The 23,657-nt window shown below is 39.5% G+C and overlaps 1 protein-coding gene across 1 annotated transcript in view; it reads left to right on the plus strand.

Moving 5' to 3' along the window:
* Positions 1–1,177: 1,177 nt before the first annotated feature.
* Positions 1,178–23,657, plus strand: part of IQGAP2 (IQ motif containing GTPase activating protein 2) — a 340,576-nt gene continuing 318,096 nt past the window's right edge. Inside the window, exon 1 of the mRNA XM_027863404.1 lies at positions 1,178–1,496. Coding sequence (XP_027719205.1) covers positions 1,448–1,496 — 49 coding nt within the window. The 5' untranslated portion in view covers positions 1,178–1,447. The remainder of the gene's footprint in view (positions 1,497–23,657) is intronic.

A 23,657-nucleotide genomic window follows, 5' to 3' on the forward strand; every position in this document is an offset into this window, starting at 1 on the left:
AGGGATCTGTTAGGATAAGAACAGGAAAAACAAACTCATTTCCTCTATTCTTCCTCTTCAGTTTTCTTTGTAAATAGGTGAAGGTTGTTTGTCCTGTAGAGGTAAGAAAAGCAAGCTAGGGAAGGAAGGGTACAGTCAAGGCCTAGGCACATAGGTAGAGAGAAAGGCCACAAGTTACTTAGGATAGATATCATACTCCCAGGCACTAGAAGAAAACAAGCCTCGGGAAGAAAAGCCATGTAGTTTTAAACCATACAATAACGAATAAAATTTCCTCAGCTTCTTAGGTGGGTAGGTTACTCCGTTGGGGTGAGACCTCTGCTGGGCTGGGGTGACAATTGTTTGTTTGAGGAGGAAGGCATGAAGATGGGTTTGGTTCTCAGCTGTGTTTTGAATGGCTGCTTTGGGGGAGGGTGGGAGGTTTACAACTTATCAAACAACAAAGACTCAATTTCGGTTCTCTATAAATTCTATCAATTTACCGGAAACCAAGGTGAGTGAGAGTTGATTCCAAGGGTGGCCTTCCAGTTTTAGAGCCCAAGGCAACAGTTGCTTCTTCAGTGTTAATAAATACATCAATTAAATAAATAAAACCAAAACAAAACCACCAAACAAAAAAGTTGACAAGCAATTGTCCTCAGAAGGAAAGGGAGTAGCAGCTGTTTGTCTCTTGGTAACTCAGCAACACCCGCAGCGAACGAAGAGCCTTGTTTCCTTTGCTGTGTCATTTCTTTTCTTTAAGATGTTTCATTTCATTTCCACCCCTAAACCGCCAGAAATGAAAAAAAAACCTTGCTGTCACACAGGGCTCCGATCGCCCGCCACTAACAAGCTTGTGTGTGTGTGTGTGTTTGTGTGTGTGTGTGCGTGTGTATTCGCGCGCGCAAGGATTTGTGCAACCATTACGGTCCAGCTTCCCGCCGGTCCGCCCCCTCCTCGAGACCCCGGCGGGACTGGGTGGCGGGAGGGGGGGGTAGGGAGGGGGGGTAGGGAGGGGGGTGCCCCCTAGACTCCGTGCAGTGCCCAGCCATGGGCGGTAGGGGCCGCTACTCCTAGGCCCCAGCTCCCGGCCTGGGTGTGAATAACGGGGCAGGGTTGCAGGAGAAAGGAAACACGATGGGGGAGGAGGAGGAGGCGGTGGCGGCCGGAGGGAGGGAGGGAGGAGAGTTCACTTTTCCTCTGGGTGTCAGCGCACAGAGCTGAGTAATCGTAGAGCCAGGAAGCAGCTGCGGGCGCCTAGGAGAGTGCTGGGAGGTAGCGAATCACCTATCTGGAGAAGGTGGGAGAGGCGCAGGAAGACAGACAGCTGCAGATTATAGAGGAGCCTGGCGCCGCAGCCCGAAGCCGCCTCAGGCGCTGTAAAAGCGAGCGGAGCGGAGCCCCGAGCCCCGAGCCGCAGAGGCAGGAGCGCACCGAGCCGGCCGCGGAGTCGCGGGCACAGCGCAGGATGCATCATGAAGAGCTGTCGTCGCCCTTGCAGAGACCTCGATATGGCTGTAAGTACGCTCGCCGCGCGAACTTTGCGCTCTCCTCTGGAGATGGCTAAATAGCCACCGACCACAAAAAATAACCTGTGGAAGGGGAGGCTAACTTGCAGAAAGGGGCCCGGATGCGCGGGGAGGAGGGGAAGGGAGGGAAACCCTACTTCATGGCTGGCAAAGTTGGAAGCTGCAGTTGTAAAGCGCCCTATGGCTTCCTCCTCCCCCTCCTCCCTTTTTCTCTCCTCCCCCTCGTCTTCCTCCCTCTCCCCAACTCTGTAGTCCGCTAGTGGAGAGCACCCCAGAAGGGTTGGGGGAGTCAGGTGAGCGTGAAGTATCACAGGCAGCTGTCCAGCCTGGGGATCTGGGGGGGCCGCGTTTGGAGGCGCCGTCCTCTTCCCCCCAGCCACGCAATGCTGTAAGGAAAGTTTGTTTGCTGGGGTTGCAGGTGGGTGCTGAGGTCTACCGCCCCTTAGCGGGCTCTCTTCACGCCCCTTGTCTCCGCTGATGCCAGCCTATGCGTGGGAAGGAAATTGGCACCCTTTGGGCAGAGCCGGCGTCTCTTCTCATCCCAGCCTCGGTGGGAGGAGCCGGGCTCTTTTCTCACAGGTGTCTGTGCGTGTTCAAGTGTGCATGCATGCGTGTGAGACACTCGGGATGTCTGGTCCCCGCCCCCACACCCCTCCTTTCGCTGGCCCCTAGTCTGAACTGAGTGGCACTGGGATGGCTGCAGCGGGAGGACTAAGGCACTAGCTCCGGGGAACGAGTTTGAGGCCGCGTGACTTAAACGAGATGGTATATGATTACAGAGTGAGAGGCAGCCCTTGGAAGTAGGCTCCAGGAGAAATGCAGCTGATCATGAGTGGATCTGGGCAGATTAGCACCAACCACGTGGCTCCGTGTACTGAGTTCATAGTCCTAAACATGTGCCAGGAAGTGGTTTCTTTTTTTTTTTCCTTAAAAAAAAGTGTGTATCTGTGGGGGGCGGAGTTGGCGGTATCTCTGAGGGGCTGGGCCCTGATAATTAAGCCACTGTTTAGGGACAACCTGGAAAACTGATTTAATCATTTGCCAAGGAAAAGTGCTGCCGCCTTGCTCTAGGTGCGGATCCCTGTGGCACCTGTTAGAGTATTTGAAATGAGCTAAAACTCTGAGATGTCAGTAGCCTTACAGATTTTCACAGACTTGCTGAGCTGTGTGAATCCTCTTTTTCCCAGGCCTCCGTCTTTAGCCAGGAGGGTGAGGAGAAGGAGGTTAATGCCTCCCATGTGTGTGGCATGTCAGTCATACAAGTTTCTGTCCACTGGAGGGAAATGCATTCAACAGTTGATCCTAGGCCCTGTTAGTTCTTCGGGTAACTGCAGCACCAGGCAAAAACAGGAGAACATACTCAATTTGCACTTAGGTAAATCACATAGCCTGCAAGCACATCAACTGTTTAAAGTAGGTGTGCATTTTCACATTTACCGGTTACTTAAGGGTTAGTATTCGGGTTGGTTCAAGGACTGCTGCCTAGTTTATCTTCCTGTACTAAAAATTGATATTAATGAATTTGATTGCCTGATGTGTACTTTAAGAAAAAGTAGCAAACTTCCACATTTTTTAATTAACCAGACTCTGGGCTGTGGATTTCTTCTCTTTTTTTTTTCTTTTTGCTAGGCAATGGGGTTAAGTGACTTGCCCAGGGTCACACAGCTAGTAAGTGTCAAGTGTCTGAGGTCAAATTTGAACTCAAGTCCTCCTGACTCCAGAGTCAGTGCTCTATCCACCTCCCCACCTAGCTGCCCCTGGACTGTGGATTTCTTGCCATGTATTTGAAAGAGGTGTTTAAATCAGTATATCCTATTCATTTATATTTGTATCTGGCAACCTCTAGTGCAAAAGAGAACTTTAACCTGTAAATATAAAGTTTGACATTTACTGTTCTAAGCCTCTTGTCTTGTTGAGACGTCAAAATAAGTTTTATCACTGAAAGACCATACTAGGAGAATTATAGGAATGGATAATGAAAGCTTCCTTGAGCTATAGTGTGGTGGTTGTCCTTCCCTTCTCCTCACATCTCTTTGAGTTTGTGGATTTTGTAATTAAGTAGAGGTTCATTCTTTACCCCACAAAAAAGCCTATATCTAATAACAACATTCTTCTTCCTCCACTTTTCTTTCCCTCAACCAAGATTATAAACAACTTGAACTGAATTGTAATTGCATTAAGAAAAAGTGGTATGAATTACAAATTAAAGTGCTTACCTTCTGGGCATAAAGCAATTTAAAATTTCTTTTAAAAAATGTAATCATTAGAAAATAAGGCTACTCTTGGACACCTCAGGATGTGATTTAAAACATAGAATTGAGTATTATGGTGGATTAGGGACTCCAGGTTTGTGCTTCGTAATTGCCCTTGTTTCCTCCCCCCCTTTTTTCTAATATACTGTAGTAGCTCAATTAAATGGCAATTAACAATATGCTGCCAGAAAATCTCTCAAATTCTACCTGCCTAAGGATCTGCAAAGTACCACATAGAAGCCTATGGTTGTGGGACTTCTCGATGAGTCCTCCATGAAGGCTCAGGTTTCTGACAGATAAGAAAATTGCTGAAGTTTGTGATTCACACATCTTACTATTGAATTAAATAGCTTACCCTTATGTTAACTCTGAAGTGATGGCTGTACCTTGCTTTAAATATGTAAAGCTATTTAGTGTAGCTATTTAGCTTTATATCTCAGAATGAAACTTAAATCAGTAAGTTTAACTTTACATGGGGTGTGGGGAGCTGGGAGGATACTGTTGAAAATACAGATGTTTTTGAGATAAACATCACTAGATTAGAAACTGCATTAACCACTCCCAAAAACATTTCTTAGAGGTGGTGGGCAAATGCTGGTACAATGAACTTGAATTTGTAGTTCAATTAATGCTGAAGAATAATAAGGAATAAGGAAAGGTTGAAAAAACAGGCTGTTATGCATCTCTGTTTGTACAAAATGCAAGGCTGGTTCCTGTTGAGAATAGTCTACTATTATCTGTGGGACCCTGAGCAAGTCACTTGGGCTTCAGTTTCCTTAGTTTACCTGTAGGACCTGTAAGATCTCTGAGGTTCTTTCCAAACTTATATCCTCTGGTCCAACTCTTTGCAATTAAATAACCAAAACTGAGGTGCTATGATTCACCTGTGAATCATGGACTTTTAGAGCTGAGAGGGACTTTTAAAGATTTGTCCATCCCCTTCATTTCACAGATGAGGAAACCACATTAGATTCTCAGTTCCATCATTGATTAAAAGAATCAGATGTCAATGTCAATAGCCCCTCCAGTGTGCTAGATACTCTCCTATGCTCTAGGGATACAAAGAAAATTAAACTATCCCTGACTGTAAAGAGCTTATATTCTAAAATTGGTTACCTACCCCATCCAGAAAAATTGGGGAAAATAATTGCATTCTTCCTTTTTCCAGATAGGTTTTTAAAATAATGGACTGCAAAGTAATTTTTTTTTTGAGAATAGTGACTTATTTCTAGCTGCTACAGGCTGCTTCTGAGTAGTGTTCTTCTTGAGACAATGACATTTCTAAAATTCCTTAGTTGAAATTTCTGGCCAGTAGCAGGACAACTTGTCTTCCACTAGTCTGTAATGTCAAGAAGGCATCCAACCCAGCATGTTGCATTTGTCACTCTGGAAGATTTATGGAAGAGTATATTGACAAATCTCCTCAGATGAGACAGTGTGAAGAGGTTCTATACTGTTGGACAGAAAAGTCACATTTATAAGAAAAAAGATCTCAGTTGTGGAAGGATGGCTTAGTTTCACAACCTCTTAAATACAAACAAAAATATATTTTCCACTTCTACTTGATGTTGGAGATGAATTTAACAATGCAATTCACTGCTACAGACACTTTTTATTAGTGCAACTGTCCCTGTACTCAAGGGGCCTATTTTCTATTAGAGCAGGGCAAAACACCTTATACACTGGCAAATAAAACAAAATAACTTCTGGAGAGAGAGGTTTCTAGTAACAGGGGATCAGGATAGGGCTCATGTAGGAGGTGGCACTTGGGGTGGCCCTTACAGGAAGATAGGCATTTTATAAGGGGGAGATGAGAGGGAATGAATGCATTCCAGCCTTGGAGGACTTTGATGGAAAAAAAGGGTAGAGATTAGAAATACCTTAACTCAGAAGAGCTGTAAGATAGAATTAAATCTCTACTTAGAACTGATCTTAACTTTTTTTTTTTGTGAAGTGTAGGGTGATCTGTATATATGTGTGTGAGAGAATGATACTTGCTCCTTTTCACTAAGCAGATTCTTGAAGAATTTGTGAACGTCACAATCCTGGCTTGGTTCTTTAAGACACCTGGAGCTAAAGCTCCAGGGTGGGGTCTGAGTCATCTGAACCACCTTCTGACACTCAGCATCCATGTGATAATCTACATCTCACTTAACCTATTTAAGCTTCAGTTTCCTTATCTGTAAAATGTGTAATGCCTATAATATTTATCTCAGAGTTGTTGTGATCATTAAATGAGATGATGTAAGTCATGATTTTTCTTTGAGAAGCCTAAGGGTCAGGGGGCAGCTAGGTGGCCAAGTGGGTAGAGCACCAACCCTAAAGTCAGGAGGACCGAAGTTCAAATCCGGCCTCAGACCAAACACTTGACACGTACTAGCTGTGTGACCTTGGGCAAGTCTCTTAACCCCAATTGCCTCACCAAAAAAGAAAAAAAAAAGGAAAGAGAGAAAAGCCTAAGGGTCTTATAACTGTCTGCTATTATCATAGTATGAATTTGTATCTAGGAAAAAAAAAAGTCCTTTACGTTCCCCATGTTTGTGGTTTGTTAAAAGTTTAAAGGAAACTATTCTGTAAAATGTCAAGTTATCATGCCTTAGTCATATACACAAAAATTACACAAACTTGTAAGAGTTTTGTCAAAATTACTAGCTCTGCCAAGGCCAAATTTAAGAAAATATTAATAGATTAAAGTGTTAGAATTTGATTTTGTTGCTCTATGGGATATGTTTGCTTTTTTGCTTTCAATTTTTTTGGGTGTTAAGGGACTCACAATTTTCCATCTAGGTTATTAGTAACTTAACCAGTTTGAAGAGCTACAGAAATGCACAGGTGATATTTATAAAATCCTCACAATAACAATAAAAACCTAATTACTAAAATTCTGCAGTTATGATAAGCCCAAGTGCGAATGAAGTTTAAATAAAACATCAATTAGGACTGCAGCTTCTTCAGTTGGAACCTAGAGGCTCTTTCTATGCAGGGTATTTCTTAATAATCCATTGGATTTCTGCCAATCTTTCCTGATCCACTGGGTTTTTGAAAAGGATATATATATATATGTATATATACACATATATATGTATGTATATATATGTATGTATATATATGTATGTGTGTATATATATATATATATAAGTTCAGATATAATTTTACTAATCCCCTAATAAGAACTTTAACAGTCATTGTAACTGGTTTATGTTTTAATAGGTAGATTGTGTTGAAAGATCAAAGGAAAAAGGAAAAGTACAAAAATATTATAGTAGCTTTTTTGTGGTAGCAAAAAAACTGGAAATTGAGGGTATCCCCCAATTGAGGAATGGCTGATTAAGTCATGGTATATGAAGGTGATAGAATGCTTTTATGTTCTAAGAAGTTAGGAAACATGATTTCAAAAAGACAAAGACTTATATGAACTGATTCAGAGTGAAGTAAGCAGAACAAGAAGAACAATATATACTATAACATCAATATTACAAAAGTGAACTGAGGACTTTTATAAACTGATGAAGAAGGAAATGAATAGAACCAGGAGAACAATAACAGGAGAATAATAACACTATAACAACAAACAACTTTAAAAGCTATAAGATCTGTGATTAATACAATGACTGTTTATGATTCCAGAGGGTAATGATGAAATATGGCATCCATTATAGATATGTGATTGATTTAGCTTGCAGGAGGTATCTAGTTATACACAGGAACAACACACACACGTATAGGGTGCATGAGGAGATAGATAATATCACAAACTTACATGCATACACTCAATATACATGGTCATTGAGGGAATTTGTTTTGCTTGGCTATGCATATTTGTTCTAAGAGATTTGTTGTTTTTAATGGAGTAGGAGAGATAGGAGGGTGAGAAATAAATTTCTGTTAATTTTGAAAAATAGAGAGGTGGGAGGTATTAGAGATGTGAAATATTGCATGTACTTTCAGATGAGGTCAGTATTATTAGTTCTTAACTGTTTTACTTTGCTACAATAAATCTCTAACAAGGTGGGAATAATCTGTAAATGTAAGGTAAAAACAAAATATATTAAAATAGTTAAGGCTGAAATACCACTTCATTTACAAATATGTGGGTTTTTAAAAAAGACATAGTGTCTTTATAGTGTGCTGTAACTAAAAATCTAGATGATAGTGAGTAGAGTAACTTATATATAGAAATGATAGGATCATAGATCCTATAGATTTGGAAGGGACCGTAGAGGTCCTTGAGCCTGACTCTAATTCACAGTAGATGAGAGTGAGATTTGAGAGATTAAGGGACTTGCTTGGGGTCATACTGCCAGAAACTGGATTTGAACCAAAGTGTTTCTGACTCTAAATCTAGCCCTCTACTTCTCCACACTGCCAGGTAAAGAAGTTCCATTCCCTTAACTCATAAGAAATGCTGTAGCAACCCTTATGCTTAATGTTTTTGATTTCTAATCCTAATAAGAATTGGTCAGTTATGCTCTTCTTTCCTTCTGTTTCTTAGAGCATTAATGGAAATTTGGGGCTGAACTAGTCTGGTCCCCTTATCTCATAGATAAGAAACCCTGGGCACTTACTTAAGCACTTGCCTGAGGTCACACTGGTAGTAAGTAGCACCACTGGGATTTGAAACTACTTCTGGCTTTTAATTCCCTATTAGCTATGTTCTCTCTCATTTTCTTGTTGACATATTTATCTTTTACGTCTTATTTTTTCTTGGAGCAGGAGCTTCCTGATACCTTGTTTTTCGTTACATTTTCATGGGAACTTTTGAATTACTCCTAGGTGTTTCACAGATGTTTTTATTGTCTTGTTCTAGTGTTATGGGAGATAGTGGGGTGAGCTAAATGTAGTAAGAATGTTAATACAGAATCATAGAATTTGAGTTCTCAAGGAACCTTAGCGAGCCATCTCATCCAACCTATTCACCATCCCTTCTACAACATACAGATGGCCTTGCAAGTAAATTGGTGAAAATCAGAGGCATATGAAAATCTGGTACTTAAGGAAAAAATCCTTCCTATTTACAAATTTATTTGATAAATTAAAGAAAGAGAATTTGACTTGTTACCATAGTTCTGAATGTGAAAAGTATAGCAGTGTAGTGGAACAATTGTCAGATATGGAGTCAGAGAACCTGAGTTAAATAAATTCCAGTGGTCCCCTGCTTCCTCCAGGATTAAATATAAAATCCTCAATTAGGGGTTCAAAGTCCTTCATAACCTGGCCCGTTCCTACCTTTCCAGTCTTATACGTTACCTCCCCTCCTTCTGATCTTTGATCTAGGGACACTGGCCTCTGTGCTATTCCTTAAACAAAACATGCATTTTTCCATTACTGTCCTTCATGCCTAGAAGCTTTTTCCTTCTTCACCTCTATTTCCTTGTTTCCAAGTCCCAGCTGAAGTTCTACTTTCTACAAAAAGCCCTTCCTAGTCCTCCTTAATCTTTTTTTTTTTTTGCTTTTTGATGAGGCAATTAGGGTTAAGTGACTTGCCCAGGGCCACACAGCTAGTAAATGTCAAGTGTTTGAGACTGAATTTGAATTCAGGTCCTCCTGACTCAAGGCTGGAGTTCTATCCACTTTGCCACCTAGCTGCCCCATTCTCCTTAATCTTAATGCCTTTCCTCTGAGAGTCTCTCCGATTTATTTTGTATATTGTTGTCCATTCATTTTTCAGTTCTGTCCTACTCTGTGCCTCCATTGGGGGTTTTCTCAGCGGAAATAATGGAATGGTTTGCCATTTCCTTCAGCTCATAATATAGATGAGGAAACTGAGGCAAGCAGGGTTAAGTGCCCAGGTTCACATAACTAGTAAGTGTCTGAGGCAAGATTTGAACTCACAAGGAGGAGTCTTCCTGACTCCAGGCCTGGCACTCTATCCACTGGGCCACTTAGCTGCTCCTGTGTCATATCTTGTTTATATATGATTGTTTGCATATTGTACCCCCATTAGACTGTGAGCTTCTTGAAAACTGAGACTGTTTTTTATTCTTTTCTTTGTATCTCCAGTGCCTAACATAGTAGCTGGTACATAGTAGGTGCTTAATAAATGCTAGTTGACTTGGCTGGCTGTTTTTCCTACTGTGAGACCTTTGCCAAGTCACCTCCTTGGGCCTCAGTTCACTCATCTGTAAAATGGGAGTCTTGCACTAGATGATCTCCAAGTTCTCTCCAGTTTAAATCTTATTATTGAGTGAAGCTCTTTTTGTCATTACTGAAAGGAAGGAAGAAAACATTTATTAAGCACCTACTTATGTGCCAACCACAGTGCTAAGCGCTTTTGCTCCTCACAATGCTAGGAAGTAGGTGCTTTTATTATCCCCATTATACATTTAAGGACATTGAGGCTCACAGGTTAAGTGATTTGCCCAGGGTCACATAGCTGTCTGAGGTTGGATTTGAATTCAGGTCTTCTTGACTCCAAGCCCAGCTCTATATCCCCTTTACCACCCTAGCTGCCTAAAACTGTTGGATGAGAGTTTTTTGTTGAAATAAAAACAAAAGGGAAACAAAGTCTGTCTGCTGGAGAAGAGCTGAATAAATTGTGGTCTATGAATGTAATGAAACATTGATGTACTTTAAGAAATGGTGATTTTGAGGAATCCAGAAAAAAAAAACCATGGAAATTAACTGGTGGTGGAGTGAGAAAACATACCTCCCTCCTTTTTTGGTAGAGCAGTGGGGAACTGAATGCAGAGTATTGTATATACTTGTCACTATATCCTCAGTATTGGGTTTGCTTAACCATTTTTCTTTGTTAAATGAGAGAATGCTCTTTGAGTGTGTTTGGGTATATCTGAAAATGACTCTGATATTAAATCAAAAGGCATCAATTTATCATTTAAAAAAAAAACAAATTAAAGACCTAGATCAGAGGTGTCGTAAAGGCTGGCCACATGTACCTACCACATACAAATGTAATTGGGAAATATTTAACAAAATAAATAAAAATACAATAAAACAACATTATATTTAAAAATTAAGTCAATAGGCACCCTGCAGGAATCCTGAACCAGTGGCCTGTTTCCATTTGGCACCCCTAGGGTTTTGTCAGCAAACTTAAATACAGTCAAAAGCACTTAATGCTGACGTTTTATATCCTAAGTTGACCAGGAAGTACTGCATCTCAAATTATTGGCAGGTGATATTTCACATTTTTTCACTTCATGAAATTTTTTTTTCCTAGTCTGTCGTCTGAACACAGTCTTTGTGTGTGTGTGTGTGTGTGTGTGTGTGTTGGTCTTTGTCAAATTTACTTACTATTTTGTATGTTCATTGTATTCACAAAGTTAATTACTTAGTAACTTTCTAATTCTTCAAATTCAAAGTAGTTGGCAAAGATAGAACCCTCAGAGAAGGAGTCATTCTGCATAGCTAGATTTTCTCCTTCTCACCTTCTAAATAGCTGAATTTGTATTTTTAAGCACCTAAACTTTTATTTTAGTCATTTTGAATGGCAATCTTTCTCATACTGATTCTCTTCCTCCCCACCCCCCCCACTCTCAAACTGACCATACTTGGTTAGTTAAGGTCATCTTTATGAACATCAGGTACTGTGCTGCAAATCACTGAAGCCCAGAGGGGCAACTGAAACCTGTAGGACTGTCTGGAAGCACACTAAATGTCCCTTCACAGACTGTTGGGCCTTTTCAGTCCCTGTATCTATTTTTTAAAAGTTTTTTTTTTTACCTTTTCTTTGCCATCTACTGTCACACTTAGCAACCACCTTTTCTACTCTTGATTTGCTGCTTCTGAACTTTAAAACCAGAGCAGCAATCTTATAGATTTATATTCTTTAAAACCATGTCTTTTACAAAAGTTAATCTGTTCTGATAGCATGGCTTTGTGAATGAGGACAGATCTTGGAATCAGACAAATCTGGGTTCAAGGACTGCCTGTGAATGCATACTGTTCGCTGTGAACCAAGTCACTTAATCTCTCAGTTTTCCCAGGCAACTTTCTAAGAGTTTAGAGACAAGTTGCTGATCTGGGTCAATAGAGGGAGTTTCCACACTGGGAATTCCTCATGTCTATAAAGTCACAGATCCAGAGTTAGTCTTCTCTAAGTGAAGATCTGCAATGAGTGAAGTGTTGGACTTTGACATTCATCTTTAGGCCTTTTAAAATTTTCCTTCCTGACTCTTGGCAGAATTTGGAGAAAAGAAATTGATTTGATAAAGGTGCTGCTGGGTAAGTAGGCGTTTACTGGATAATTGTTAAACTTATGGGGTAGTTTCTTAATGAATGCAATTCAACAAATAAGTACATTGAAATTGTGCCAAACATTTAAATCTATGCGACATCTCTCAACAGTTGAAGTCTAAAAGGGAAAAGAAAAATCAGACTTTATTAAAGAAAACTCTAGATATGATACTAATTGATATTTTGAATGTGGTTTAAAAGTATTTTGTAGGCATTCAGTTCTTCCAGAGTAAGGAGGAGAAAAAAAAAACCCTGATCCTATCATCCCCATGTCTCAGAGAGACAGCTTCTCTCTCTCTTTCTTTCTCTCTCTCTCTCTCTCTCTTTCTCTCTTTCTCTTCCTCCTTCCCTCCCTCTACCTTTTTCTGTTGAAAGGATTACCTGTGGTAATTTTAGTTCTCAGGTTTCCCTGGGGAGTTAGTGCCTTCAAATGAGCAACGTCTAGGTTATGTTAAACAATGGCTAATGATATGTTTTCAGTTCATTTATATATCTTGAAGAAATTTAAATGTCATTTAAAGGGATTTTTTAGCTCTCTCTTATGTTAAATGTTGGCAAGATTTTAGTATGCAGCCCCATTCCTTAAAAGTTTCATCTGTAATGTTTTTGTTGTAGTTCCTTTGTGTATGTGTAAAGTATGTAAGAACAAGTGCAATCCTAGTGCAAAGAGTGAAAGACATTTCTAACATACGGTTACAGCCTCCACAATTCTTGCTGGTTTTGTCAAATAAATGAAAACAGATAAGTGTACCTCAAGAAGATTGTTATCCAACATTCCTTATGTATATCACAGGTCTTTGTTTTATCCAACTGCTGGTTATTCTGGCTTTGCTTTTTCTTTAAATAAATAGAATCTAATAATCACTAGTTCTTTGTTGGATTAAGTACGAACAAGTATGAAATAAGGTCAGGCTTCAAAGGGTACAAGGATGAAATAAGGTCAGATTTCAAAGAGCGTAAAGGATCTACCTGGTTAGTGGGCCTATGTCAGGTGGATTTTGAAACATCTGTCTGGGATGGGGAGAGCATAGGTATAGCTCAGGGGTGGGAAGCCTGTGGCCTTGAGGCCACATGTGGCCCTCTAGATTCTCCAGTGGGGCCCTTTGACCGAATCCAAACTTCAAAACAAATCCCCTTAATAAGTAATTAAAATAAATAATAAAGAAAATAAATAAATGAATAAAAAGGATAACATCCTTTTATTAAGGGAATTTGTTCTGTGAAGTTTGGATTCAGTCAAAGGGCCACACTGTAGAACCTAGAGGGTCACATGTGGCCTCAAGGCCACAGGTTCCCTACCCCTGGTATAGCTATTGCCCAAGTAGCACCTAGTACCCTCTGGTGCCCCAGATCTGAAAGGTGCTTCTAATGCTAATCCAAAAGGCAGAACTTTAGTTACCCCTCCTCCCAACTCGGTAAATTCCAGGGATTTCCTCTCACCTTCAGGATAAACATAAAATCCTGTTTGGGGTTCAAAAGCCCTTTATAACCTGGCCCCTTCCTATCATCTCAGTCGTCTTACATATTAACTCCCCTATGCTTATTCTTCAATCCAGTGACATTCGCCTCCTTGCTATTTCATCTCTCATTTTTCTGTTCATTCATTCATTCATTCATTCATTCATTTATGGCAAGGCAGTTGGAGTTAAGTGATTTTCCCAGAGTCACACAGCTAGTAAGTGTCATGTGTCTGAGGCTGGATTTGAACTCAAGTCCTCCTGACTCCGGGGCTGGTGCCCTATCTACTGCACCACCTGCCTGCCCCTCCATCTCTCAATTTCAAGCATTTTTACTATTGCCCTCCATGCCTGGAATTCTCTTCCTCATCTCAGCTTCCTGGCTTCCTTCAAACCACAGCTGAAATCCCACCTTCTACAAGAAGCCTCCACTGATTCCCCCTTAGTGTTTTTTCCTTTGTTGATTGTCTCCAGTTTATGCTACATGTATCTTGTTTGTACATAATTGTTTTCATGTTGTTTCCTTATTAGACTTTGAGCTCCCTGAGAGTAGGGGCTGTTTTTTGCCTTTGTATTCCCCAGGATTTAGCACAGTGCCTGACACATAGTAAACCTTTGTTATGTTTGTGAACTGACTGATCTGGTCCAGGCTGATGATGGAAGACCCCTATTTTATCCACAGAGTGGTTCTGCTGCTCCAAGAAGGGATAATTATTCAGTTTTAGGATCATAGATTTCGAGCTGGGAGGGAATAACTTGCCTAAGGTTATACAGTAGTTTTGTTCCTGATTGGTTTTTAAACCCAGGTCTTTTGATCTATATCAAGGGCTTTCTCTAGGATTGCAGGAGGAATAGTTGGAAGGCAGCTGCATATTCACCCATGTTTGAGCAAAAAGTTCTAAGGCTGTACTACCCATTTCAGTTTGAATCTTTTAAATTGGTATTTTTGAACTGGAGAGTATTCTGGTAAATGTTTGACAATTGGCTCCCAGGTACATAGGATACTTTTAAGTTTAATCTGCATTCTTAACATTTTCTGCATCACTTTCTTAAGTCTAGACAATCAACAAAACAATTAATCCATGACTGGTAGCTTAATTTCTGAGGTATAAGACCTCAAACGGAAACTTTTAATGCTCAATTATAGCTCCAGCACAACTCTGGTGTGAATCCTCTTTTGGCTGAGTGGGTTTTTCTGTGGTGACTAAAATCTTGGATAAGATTTTTGCTTGCACGAGAAAGGTATGAAAGGCCATGAAAATCAAGCAAGAGTCGGCAAGAAAAACATCCTTTGCCTTCTAGGCAAAGTCTTCCTTTCTTCTAGGTCACACAGATAAGTTTTCCCTCCAAGTAACAAAAATGACAGGAACTTTTCTGCAACATTTGATAATGACTCCTTTACAAAAATGATTTAATCTTTTCTCCTTATCTTTTTTAATGTTATTTCAAATAAAATGAACTGATAATTTGTCTTAATGTTCCACTGGAAATGTGTATTACATATAAAATAACACATTTAAAAAATAAGAGTATTGGTTTAGAACAGGAAGGAACCTTAGAGATCATCTAGACCACCACTTTCCTTTACAGATAAGGAAACTGAGGCCTAAGGAGGTCATTTGAACTTGAACATGAAACCAATGCCTTTTCTACTATGCCAACCTGCCTCTCATGATTGAGACTTAGTAATATTTATTTACTAATTGTAGGACCTGCATTTGTAGAAACAGGCATGTTTGTGATTTCTTAACTAACTTGAATCTTTGCTTCTTGTACTTATACATATCTGGATGCTACTTTGCTATCTAGGTGTACTCTATCTAAATTAGAGACTTATTTTATCAGCTTATCTTAATCTGATAGTTTTCATATGTTATAGGTAGTGACTTCAAACAGTCACTAATTGGTATATAAAAGTTGCATGCCTATTTCCCCCCACTTCCCTAAATAAAGATACATTTCCCATTTCCTTGTCTTTTTTTTTCTACCTGTCCCTCCTCCCCAACCCTACCCCCCAACATATAACAAAATAAAGTTGTTGAACTTGGGCAGAATCTCAAGTTTAACTTGTAAATAATATGCTGCCAGGAAATTGTTCTTGGGCATAGAAACTGCCCCTTCCAGCCATACTCTTATCCTTGAAACCTGAAGTCAGGTGAATCAATGCAGGAACTGTTTGACATTTATCAGTTTAGAAGATGATGTTCAAATGAATCTTTGTTTTCCTAGTCTTAAAAACAACTTCAAATTTCACTGCAAACCATTTTAAATAAGAGGAAAGACTTGGTTTTTTCTCTTTCTTTTTCTCTCCCCTTCTCTCTTTCTCTCTCTCCTCTTTTCTCTTTCTCTCCTCTTTCTTCCCTTCTTTCCTTCCTTCCTTCTTTCCTTCTTTTTTTCTTTCTTTCCTGCTTTTTTCTTTCTTTCTTTCCTTCTTTCTTCCTCATGTTCTGCTGTACCACACAGGAGAGAGAGAGAGAGCTCTTATGGTTGGAAGACCTCACAGAAAAGTTTTTTCCCCCCAGCCAAAGACACAGTTTATTAGAACATCTGTCATGTTGGGCAGACTCTTAAGGAGTCTGAACATTAGTGAGCTGTTGGCTAGATTATAAGAATCTGAGCAGTGGCTAGATTGTAAGGATCTGAGCAAGTATTTTTTTTCTAGAGATTGTAATTGTGCACAAATTTGAGGTGGGTAGTCACAAAGCAGTGTTGGCTACAACTGTTCTGGTTAGCACAGAAGTAGATAGGGATGGATGGGGGAAAAATGGCTCATCAACATATAAAAAAGATTACAAGGATGGGGATGAGAAAAACTATGGGGGGACAGACAAGAGTTGTTCAGGACTTTGAACCTCCTTTTTGGGAGGAAAAGGGGGAAAGGAAGTAGGAAACTTCTTGGGAAAAGGATAACAGTAAGATTCTTTGAGATGAAACACTTTGCAGGTGCTTATTTTCAAGAAATAAACAAGAAAAAAATTGGGTTTAGTAAGGCAACAGGCATGAAGAATGAAGAAAAACTAGACTTTTTTGATGGGAGTAGTACTTTGTAATAGTGACATTCTCTCATTTTAGCAATTGTTCAGGTGTATGAAGTTGGTAGTGCGATTGCCTGAGCTCAGGTATCACTGCTTTATATCCTTGAGCATTCCATTCTGGGGAATATCTATAACTTCTTATGGGTAAGCAAACAGGTGATTTTTTTTTTCTGAGAGAGTTGGCTACATGAGTTTTCTCAAGGGGGAGGGTAGCTATCCTAAAGAATAGTCTTTATCTTTGTTCCTGTTTCAGATTGCTAAGTTTGAAGTGTTTGATACCAGCTGGGTGGGTTCACTTGACCTGTTGCAAGCCTAGAGAATATGGGTGTGGGACAGCTTGGATAGAGGAAGTTGAGTTAGTTTAGCTGAAACACTTTCCCCTTCTTACACCATACTACATGGTGAATTAAGAATGTTAGGAGTGATACATAGAATAGATGCTGATTAACTGGCTCACTCCTCCTGAAACAGAACAGACAGATGTTATTTGAGACTTATGTCTCAAGCCCTGAGGAACAGGCAAGAGAAACTATTTTGCCTGTCTTGCCAGGGTCAACAATTGCTTTTAGGTTCCAGGTTTACTCAATTGATAAGAATTCACTGAGGGCCTTCTATGTGCCAAGCACTGTGGTAAGCACTGGGGATTCAAAGAAAAAAAATAAAATGGTTTCTGCCCTGGAACTTACATTCTAATGGGGAAAGAAAAGCAAGGTCTACATAGATAAGTATAAACATGATATATACAAACTTTATGCAAGGTGGTTCTGGGAGAGAATGAATGAATGAACTTTTATTATACACTTATTACTTGCTAAGCACTGAGCTAAATTTCAGAGGATACGAATATAAAGCAAAACAAAACTTTCAAGGACCTTACTTGTCAATGGAAGAAACCACACATGTTGGGGTGTAGTGGTCTCTAGAAGGCAGTTATGGTCTGAGCTCCTTGGGTGAGTGGAACAATAGGTCTGTTAGTCCATTGACCTGCCTTTTTTCAAGGTAATGGTCATTGATTTAATTGCAATTTTCAAAGTTTGAGATGGAAAGAAGGAGAGAGTACATGCTCAGTGAGAGGACACACAATGGCTTCGGTGAGGGATGGAACCAAAGATTCCAAAAGGTTCAGAGTCCATTGTCTTAGCAGTTAGGGGATCAGGAAAGGCATCAAGTAGGAGATGATGCTTGAGTGGAGTATTGAAGGAAATCATTGATTTTGAGAGGTGAAGTTGAGCAGGGAGAGTATTCCAGGCATTGGGAACAGGTGGATTCAAAGGCAAAGGGATGGGAGATGGTGTGTCATAGAGAGCTAGTCATGGAAGGGGCTGTTATGATAGTGTGTGGAAGAAAATATGTGTCAGAATACTGCAAAAGTAGGAAAATACTAGGTCATAAAGAGATTTAAATTCTAAATAGAGGGATTCGTGTTTAATCCTGGAGGTAATACAGAACCCCTGGAGTTCATTGAGTGGTAATGAAGAGTGATGTGGTCACATTCATACTTCAGGGAAATTGCTTTGACAGCTGTGGGGAGGATGGTTTAGACTGAGACACTTGAGGCAAGAAGACCAATTAGGAAGCTGTTATATTAGTCCAAGTGAGAAATAATGAGGTGGTGGGGACTGTGGGAGTAGTAGGAAAGGGGACATGTTGTGGAGATAGAAAAGACAAGATTTAGCAATTGATTTGTTGGTGTTCATGAGTAGTGGAGGATGGCCCTGAGGTTTTAAATCTGGATAACTGGAAGGAAGGATGGTGGTATCCCTTGATAGTAATAGGGAAATTTAGAAGAGGAGTGTGTTTTAGAGGAACGATAAATTCTATGTTGGAAATGTTAAACTTGAAATGCCTATAGGAGATCCAATTCAAAACATCCCAAGAGTTCTCTTTTGTTGTTCATCATTTTTCCGTCATGTCTGACTCTTCATGACCCCATTTGAGGTTTTCTTGGCAAAGGTAATGGAATGGTTTGCCATTTCCTTCTTCAACTCATCTTACAGATGAGGAAACTGAGGCAAACAGGGTTGAGTGACTTGCCCAGGGTAAAGAAGTATCCTCTCCTTTTTTTTTTTTTTTTTCTTTTTGGCGAGGCAATCATCGGGGTTAGGTGACTTGCTCAGGGTCACACAGCTAGTTAAGTGTCAAGTGTCAGAGGCCACATTTGAACTCAGGTCCTCCTAACTCCAAGGCTGAAACTCTATTCATTGCACCACCTAGGTGCCCCAGTATCCTCTTTTCTTTTGGAATCCATTGGTAAAAAAAACTTGTCATTTTTAAGATGGAGTGTCTGTTGAGGTAGTTTGAGCCTGTAATACAAATAGGGTTTGGATGAAGTACACAGTCCTGTTTCTTGTTCAGCCAGTCACTTGTTATGACAAGTCATTTAGGTTCTAGTGTTGGAGTTAAATGTCTACACGGTTGTTTAACATCTCCTATACTGAGATTGAAAGAGTAATGAAGCCTTTATCTGTTTTGGTTTTTGTAATATTGTTGGAAATGTTAAAATTTCAAAAAGGAAACTTCTGATGCATGAGTGCTTTTTTTCATTCTCTCTTCCCCCCTCACCCCACCCCCCACCCCCCATATCAACTTTGAGCAGTTTTAAGACCCTTTGATTCAGGAGACAAGAGATACCAAAATTAGAACAATAATCTTGAAGCCAAGAAGACTGGAATTTTAAGTTCTTTGTCCCTCATGTTAGCTGTGATTTTGAACAATTCACTTCTCAATACCCTTGAGCAACTAAGATGATAAATTATTGATGTATTATTAGAGCTATAGCAATGGGGGGGAAGGGGAGGAGGGAGTGTCCAGAAAAAGAAATTCAAGGGACAATAAAGAAGCTTATTGTTATGTAGGTCTATGTATAAATATGCTTTTTTTTTTTTGTTGCATAAATCTTCCCAAACTCACAACCTCCCTTCACATTTTGACTAGAAAGGTGGCTTTTTAGCTTAGGTGAGTGGAGCTTAACCTCTCCTAATGGCTTGCATTCAGGTCTTCCAATCATAAGTGGCAAGCAACCTAAAGAAGAAACTTCAGTTATGTTTCAAACCTCTAAAAACATGTATCTTGGAAATATTGAACAATATTGCTAGAACTATTTGACTAAAATGGAGGTGCAGGTATGCATATCCACAAGTGTTTTGTGCATGTAAAAAATCAATATAGCCACAAAATATCTGGTTTGATATGGCCATAGATAATTTTAGGTTTGAACATTTTAACATGGTTGGTATTGCAATAGACAGATGGGGGAACAAACTCAAGTTCAGAACTGAATTCTGCAAACACATTCAGCAGCTACATTTCTTGGGATTTTTTTTGTATACCTAAAAGTTTTTACTTATTGAGTATCCCTGGGGTGTTGAGGGGATGAAATTATGTCATACTGAGAATGTTTCAAGTGTTTTAAAAATTTTACACCTTGTCTAATTACAAAACTCTGCTAAGCAATAAATATGTTTTGCTGTAGCATATAGCAGACTAAAACCTCTTATGGTTGGAAGAACTCATAGAAAAGTATTTTTTTCTAGAAGAGATTATGATGGCATGCAAATCCCAGTGTATTTGAAATATGAGGTGGGTAGTCACAAGGCGATATTGATTATAAAACTGTTCTGGTTAGCACGGAAGTAGGTGGGGATGGACTTAAAAAAAACCATGACTCATCAAGATAGGGCAAAATGTGGAAGAGGGATAGAAAAGAATTTTTCAGGACTTTGAATCTCCCTTTTGGGAGGGAAAGGGAGAAAGGAAGTAGGAAACTTTTTGGAAAAGGATAATGAAGTAGCATGCTTGAGACAAAAGGCTTTGGAAGTGCTTATTTCCAAGAAGTAAAGAGGGGAAAAAAAGCCAGTTCGATTTAGCAAGGCAACAGATCTGAAGAATGAAGTAAAACTAGACCTTTTGATGAGAGTAGTACTTTGTAATAGTGAGAGACTGAAAAGATGGAAATATTGTTATCAACCTGGGAAGTTTTGAGTAATGCTTGTTAGTTTTTCTTTTTTTAAAAGTATGTTTAAGATAAAATCAAGGGGACAGGTCATTAAGTCCTTTAAACTTATTAGTTGTGTAAACGTGGTCAGGTCCCTTTGAACCTTGGCTTTCCCCCTCTATAAAATGGCAAAAACACATACTGTCCCCCTCATGACTATTGTGATTATTAAATGAAATAATACATATGAAAGCATTTTGAAACTAGCACAGGGCTATGTAAGTAATATGTAAATAATGTCTTTGTTTAATCATAAGATGAATTCTTTTGTTGTTTACATAAATAAACCTTGCTATAACATTCATTCTTATTAATGGGTTAGAATTGTGGGTCCCACTGTTTTTTGTTACTTGACTCCCTTTCAATGACAACAAAATATATTGTGAATCTATTAATTACCTTAGTGTCATTTAATACATTACTTATACTATTCTGCAATTGTTTACTTCTTAAAGTACTATTAAAGAATTTTTAGCTTAAATCCCTTGGAACACTAAATGAGAGTGACTGGGATAGAAGAGGGCATGGTGTCCCATTTGCTACTACTCCAAATTACAGTGCTTCTTTAACTTTATTATGTTATATCTTCTGTTTTAACTTTTTCTTCAAATAAGGTTTTTCTTACCTTTTCCCCTATAACATGGATGCTTAACCTATTTTGTCATAGACCCTTTGGCAGTGTGGTGAAGCCTATAGACCTCTGAATAATATTTTCAAACGCATAAAATAAAGTAGAACTACAAAGGAAACCAGTTATATTGGAATACAATTATCAAAATATCTAAAATAACAACAAAATTAAGAATCCATGTCCTATAATAAAACAAACAAAATTTGATCTCCAGTGGCACAATTTTGGAGATCCTTTTGAGTTTTTCCTTCTGTTTTATATGGTCTTTGGATAATTGTTTGTATGGACATTTCTCATGAAACATTTTTCTAACTGAGAAATTGTTTTTTAAAACCTCATATTTTTAGCTTGCCTAAACAAACTTATTCGAAAGGGAGAGGTGTTCTGCTGTGATACAGTCCCTTGCCTTGTGAAGTGGGCAAAGAAAATAGTTCTGCTTCACACAAACTGTTTTGGAAAGGAGAGAGAATACATATTATGTTAATTATCAAGGGATTCAATTTTAAAGACTTTTCAAATCTCATTTGATTATATATCTAGGTCAAAATAGAAATGGGGGTTAGGATGGCTTTCATCTGGAAAAAGGTCAGGTAATTCACATTCCCAGGGGAAAATGATTTTTTTTGGGGGGGGGGAATGATTTTTTTGTTTTTGTTTTTTTTTGTGAGTCAGTCGGGGTTAAAGTGACTTGCTCAGGGTCACACAAGTAGTAAGTGTCAAGTGTTTGGTTTGAGGCTGGATTTGAACTCAAGTCCTCCTGACTTTAGGGCCGGTGTTCTATTTATCCACCTAGTTGCCCTGAGGGGGATGGATTTTTTAAAAAGCTATTCATAATACTATGCGTTTGCATCTTTGGGGAAAAAAATATAGAAGAAAAAGGATTGGCAGGTGTGGGTGGGGACTAAAAGCTCTCCAGGTCACTTGTAGCTTCATCTGACTGACTGAAGCTGTTCCATATGCTAAGCCATCTGGGATTTCCTGTGTTCCCAGGATCTGAGGTACTCTGATTAGCTAGCTAGTCAGAGATAATCCATATGTCTTGTCTTGATTCCCTGCCCACTTGTCACATTGTTGTAAACAACTTCGTTTTACACTATCACCCAAGTCATAGTAATAGCAATTCTTAGCCCTGTTTCTACACTGAATTGAGGTTGAATTATCTGCAGATGATTAGGCCAGGTTAAGATTGAGGCATAGAATCTTATGTTGTTAGCTGTCTGGAGAGAACCCTGGCATGGAAATATCATTGGAATGGGGATTGGCTGAAAAAAATACCATGGCACGTGAATAATGAGATATTATTGGGAAGTAAGAGGAGTGAGGAGGAATTTGAAGAAAGATAGGAAGATTTGTATAAATTGGTTCAGAGGGAAAGAAACAGAACCAAGAACACGATACATGTACCAGGGTGAATAAAAAAGATCACTTAGGTAATTTGACTTCAGAGTATTAGAAGAAGCAAAGAAGGTCAAGGAAAACAGAAAATGAAACATAGCTCCCATCGGGGATCCAGGAGACTACTAGGACAGATGGGGACAGGGACTGTGTCTGTGTAGCTGTGATTTCTTTCATGTAGGGAACTCCCTCTTCCTATGCAAGTTGGAACCCTCTCTGCAACCTAAATCATGAAACGGTTTTCTCAGTATCAGGTGATTTTTGCTTAGTAGTTTTCTTTGTCATGGTGGAGAACTTGATCTAGAGAGATTGACTTTAATAAAATCAAAAGGCATGAAACCTTTTTTTTCCCCATGTGCATTGGATTTGAAGTCTGAAGACTTGGATTTAAATGAGAACCCTGTCACTGAGGAGATGCATGACATCAGGCTAGTCATTTAGGTCCTTTGGGTCTTAGTTTCCTTATCTGTAAAATGAGGATAATACACATACAACCTTCCTGACATATTCATTGTGAGGGTCAAGTGTGCAAAGTATTTAAAATGTGACATCAATGTCAGTTAACCTAACCCAATGCCATCATATTAGAGAAGAGGGAACTGATGCCCAAGGAGGCTTTAATGACTAGCCCAGGGGTGGGGAAACTCTGGCCTCAAGGCCACATGTGGCCTGCTAGGTCCTCAAGTGTGGCCTTTTGACTGAATCCAAACCTCACAGAACAAATCTCCTTAATAAAAGGATTTGTTCCATAAAACTTGACTTAGTCAAAATGCCACACTTGAGGACCTAGCGGGTCATATGTGGCCTCTGAGGCCAAAAGTTCCCCACCCCTGGACGAGTTCAAGATCACATAGATAATTAGCTGCAGAGCCAAGACTAGAATCCAGATTTCCTGACTCCTAGTCCAGTGTCATTAGTTTCAGATGGTCCTGTGGGGGAAGAGGAGAGAAGTTATGCCCCTATGTAGACACTATTTTAGGACTATGTAAGCATGCTTGGGTTTGTAAAACTTTCTACTTGGCCATGCTCCCTAGGGGTTAAAATGTGCTAAAGCAGCAACAATCCAAAAACCTAGTTATGGTCCAAGAAAAGCCCAGGAGGCATCATAGGTGAGAAACAGGGAGAAGGTCCCAAGAAAAGAAGAGAAAGATTCCCTCTTCTCCAACAAAAGGGAGAGGTAAAAGAAAAGAAG

The sequence above is a fragment of the Vombatus ursinus genome, unplaced genomic scaffold (assembly GCF_900497805.2).
Source record: "Vombatus ursinus unplaced genomic scaffold, bare-nosed wombat genome assembly UNPS02014772.1, whole genome shotgun sequence".
NCBI classification, from domain to species: Eukaryota; Metazoa; Chordata; class Mammalia; order Diprotodontia; family Vombatidae; genus Vombatus; species Vombatus ursinus.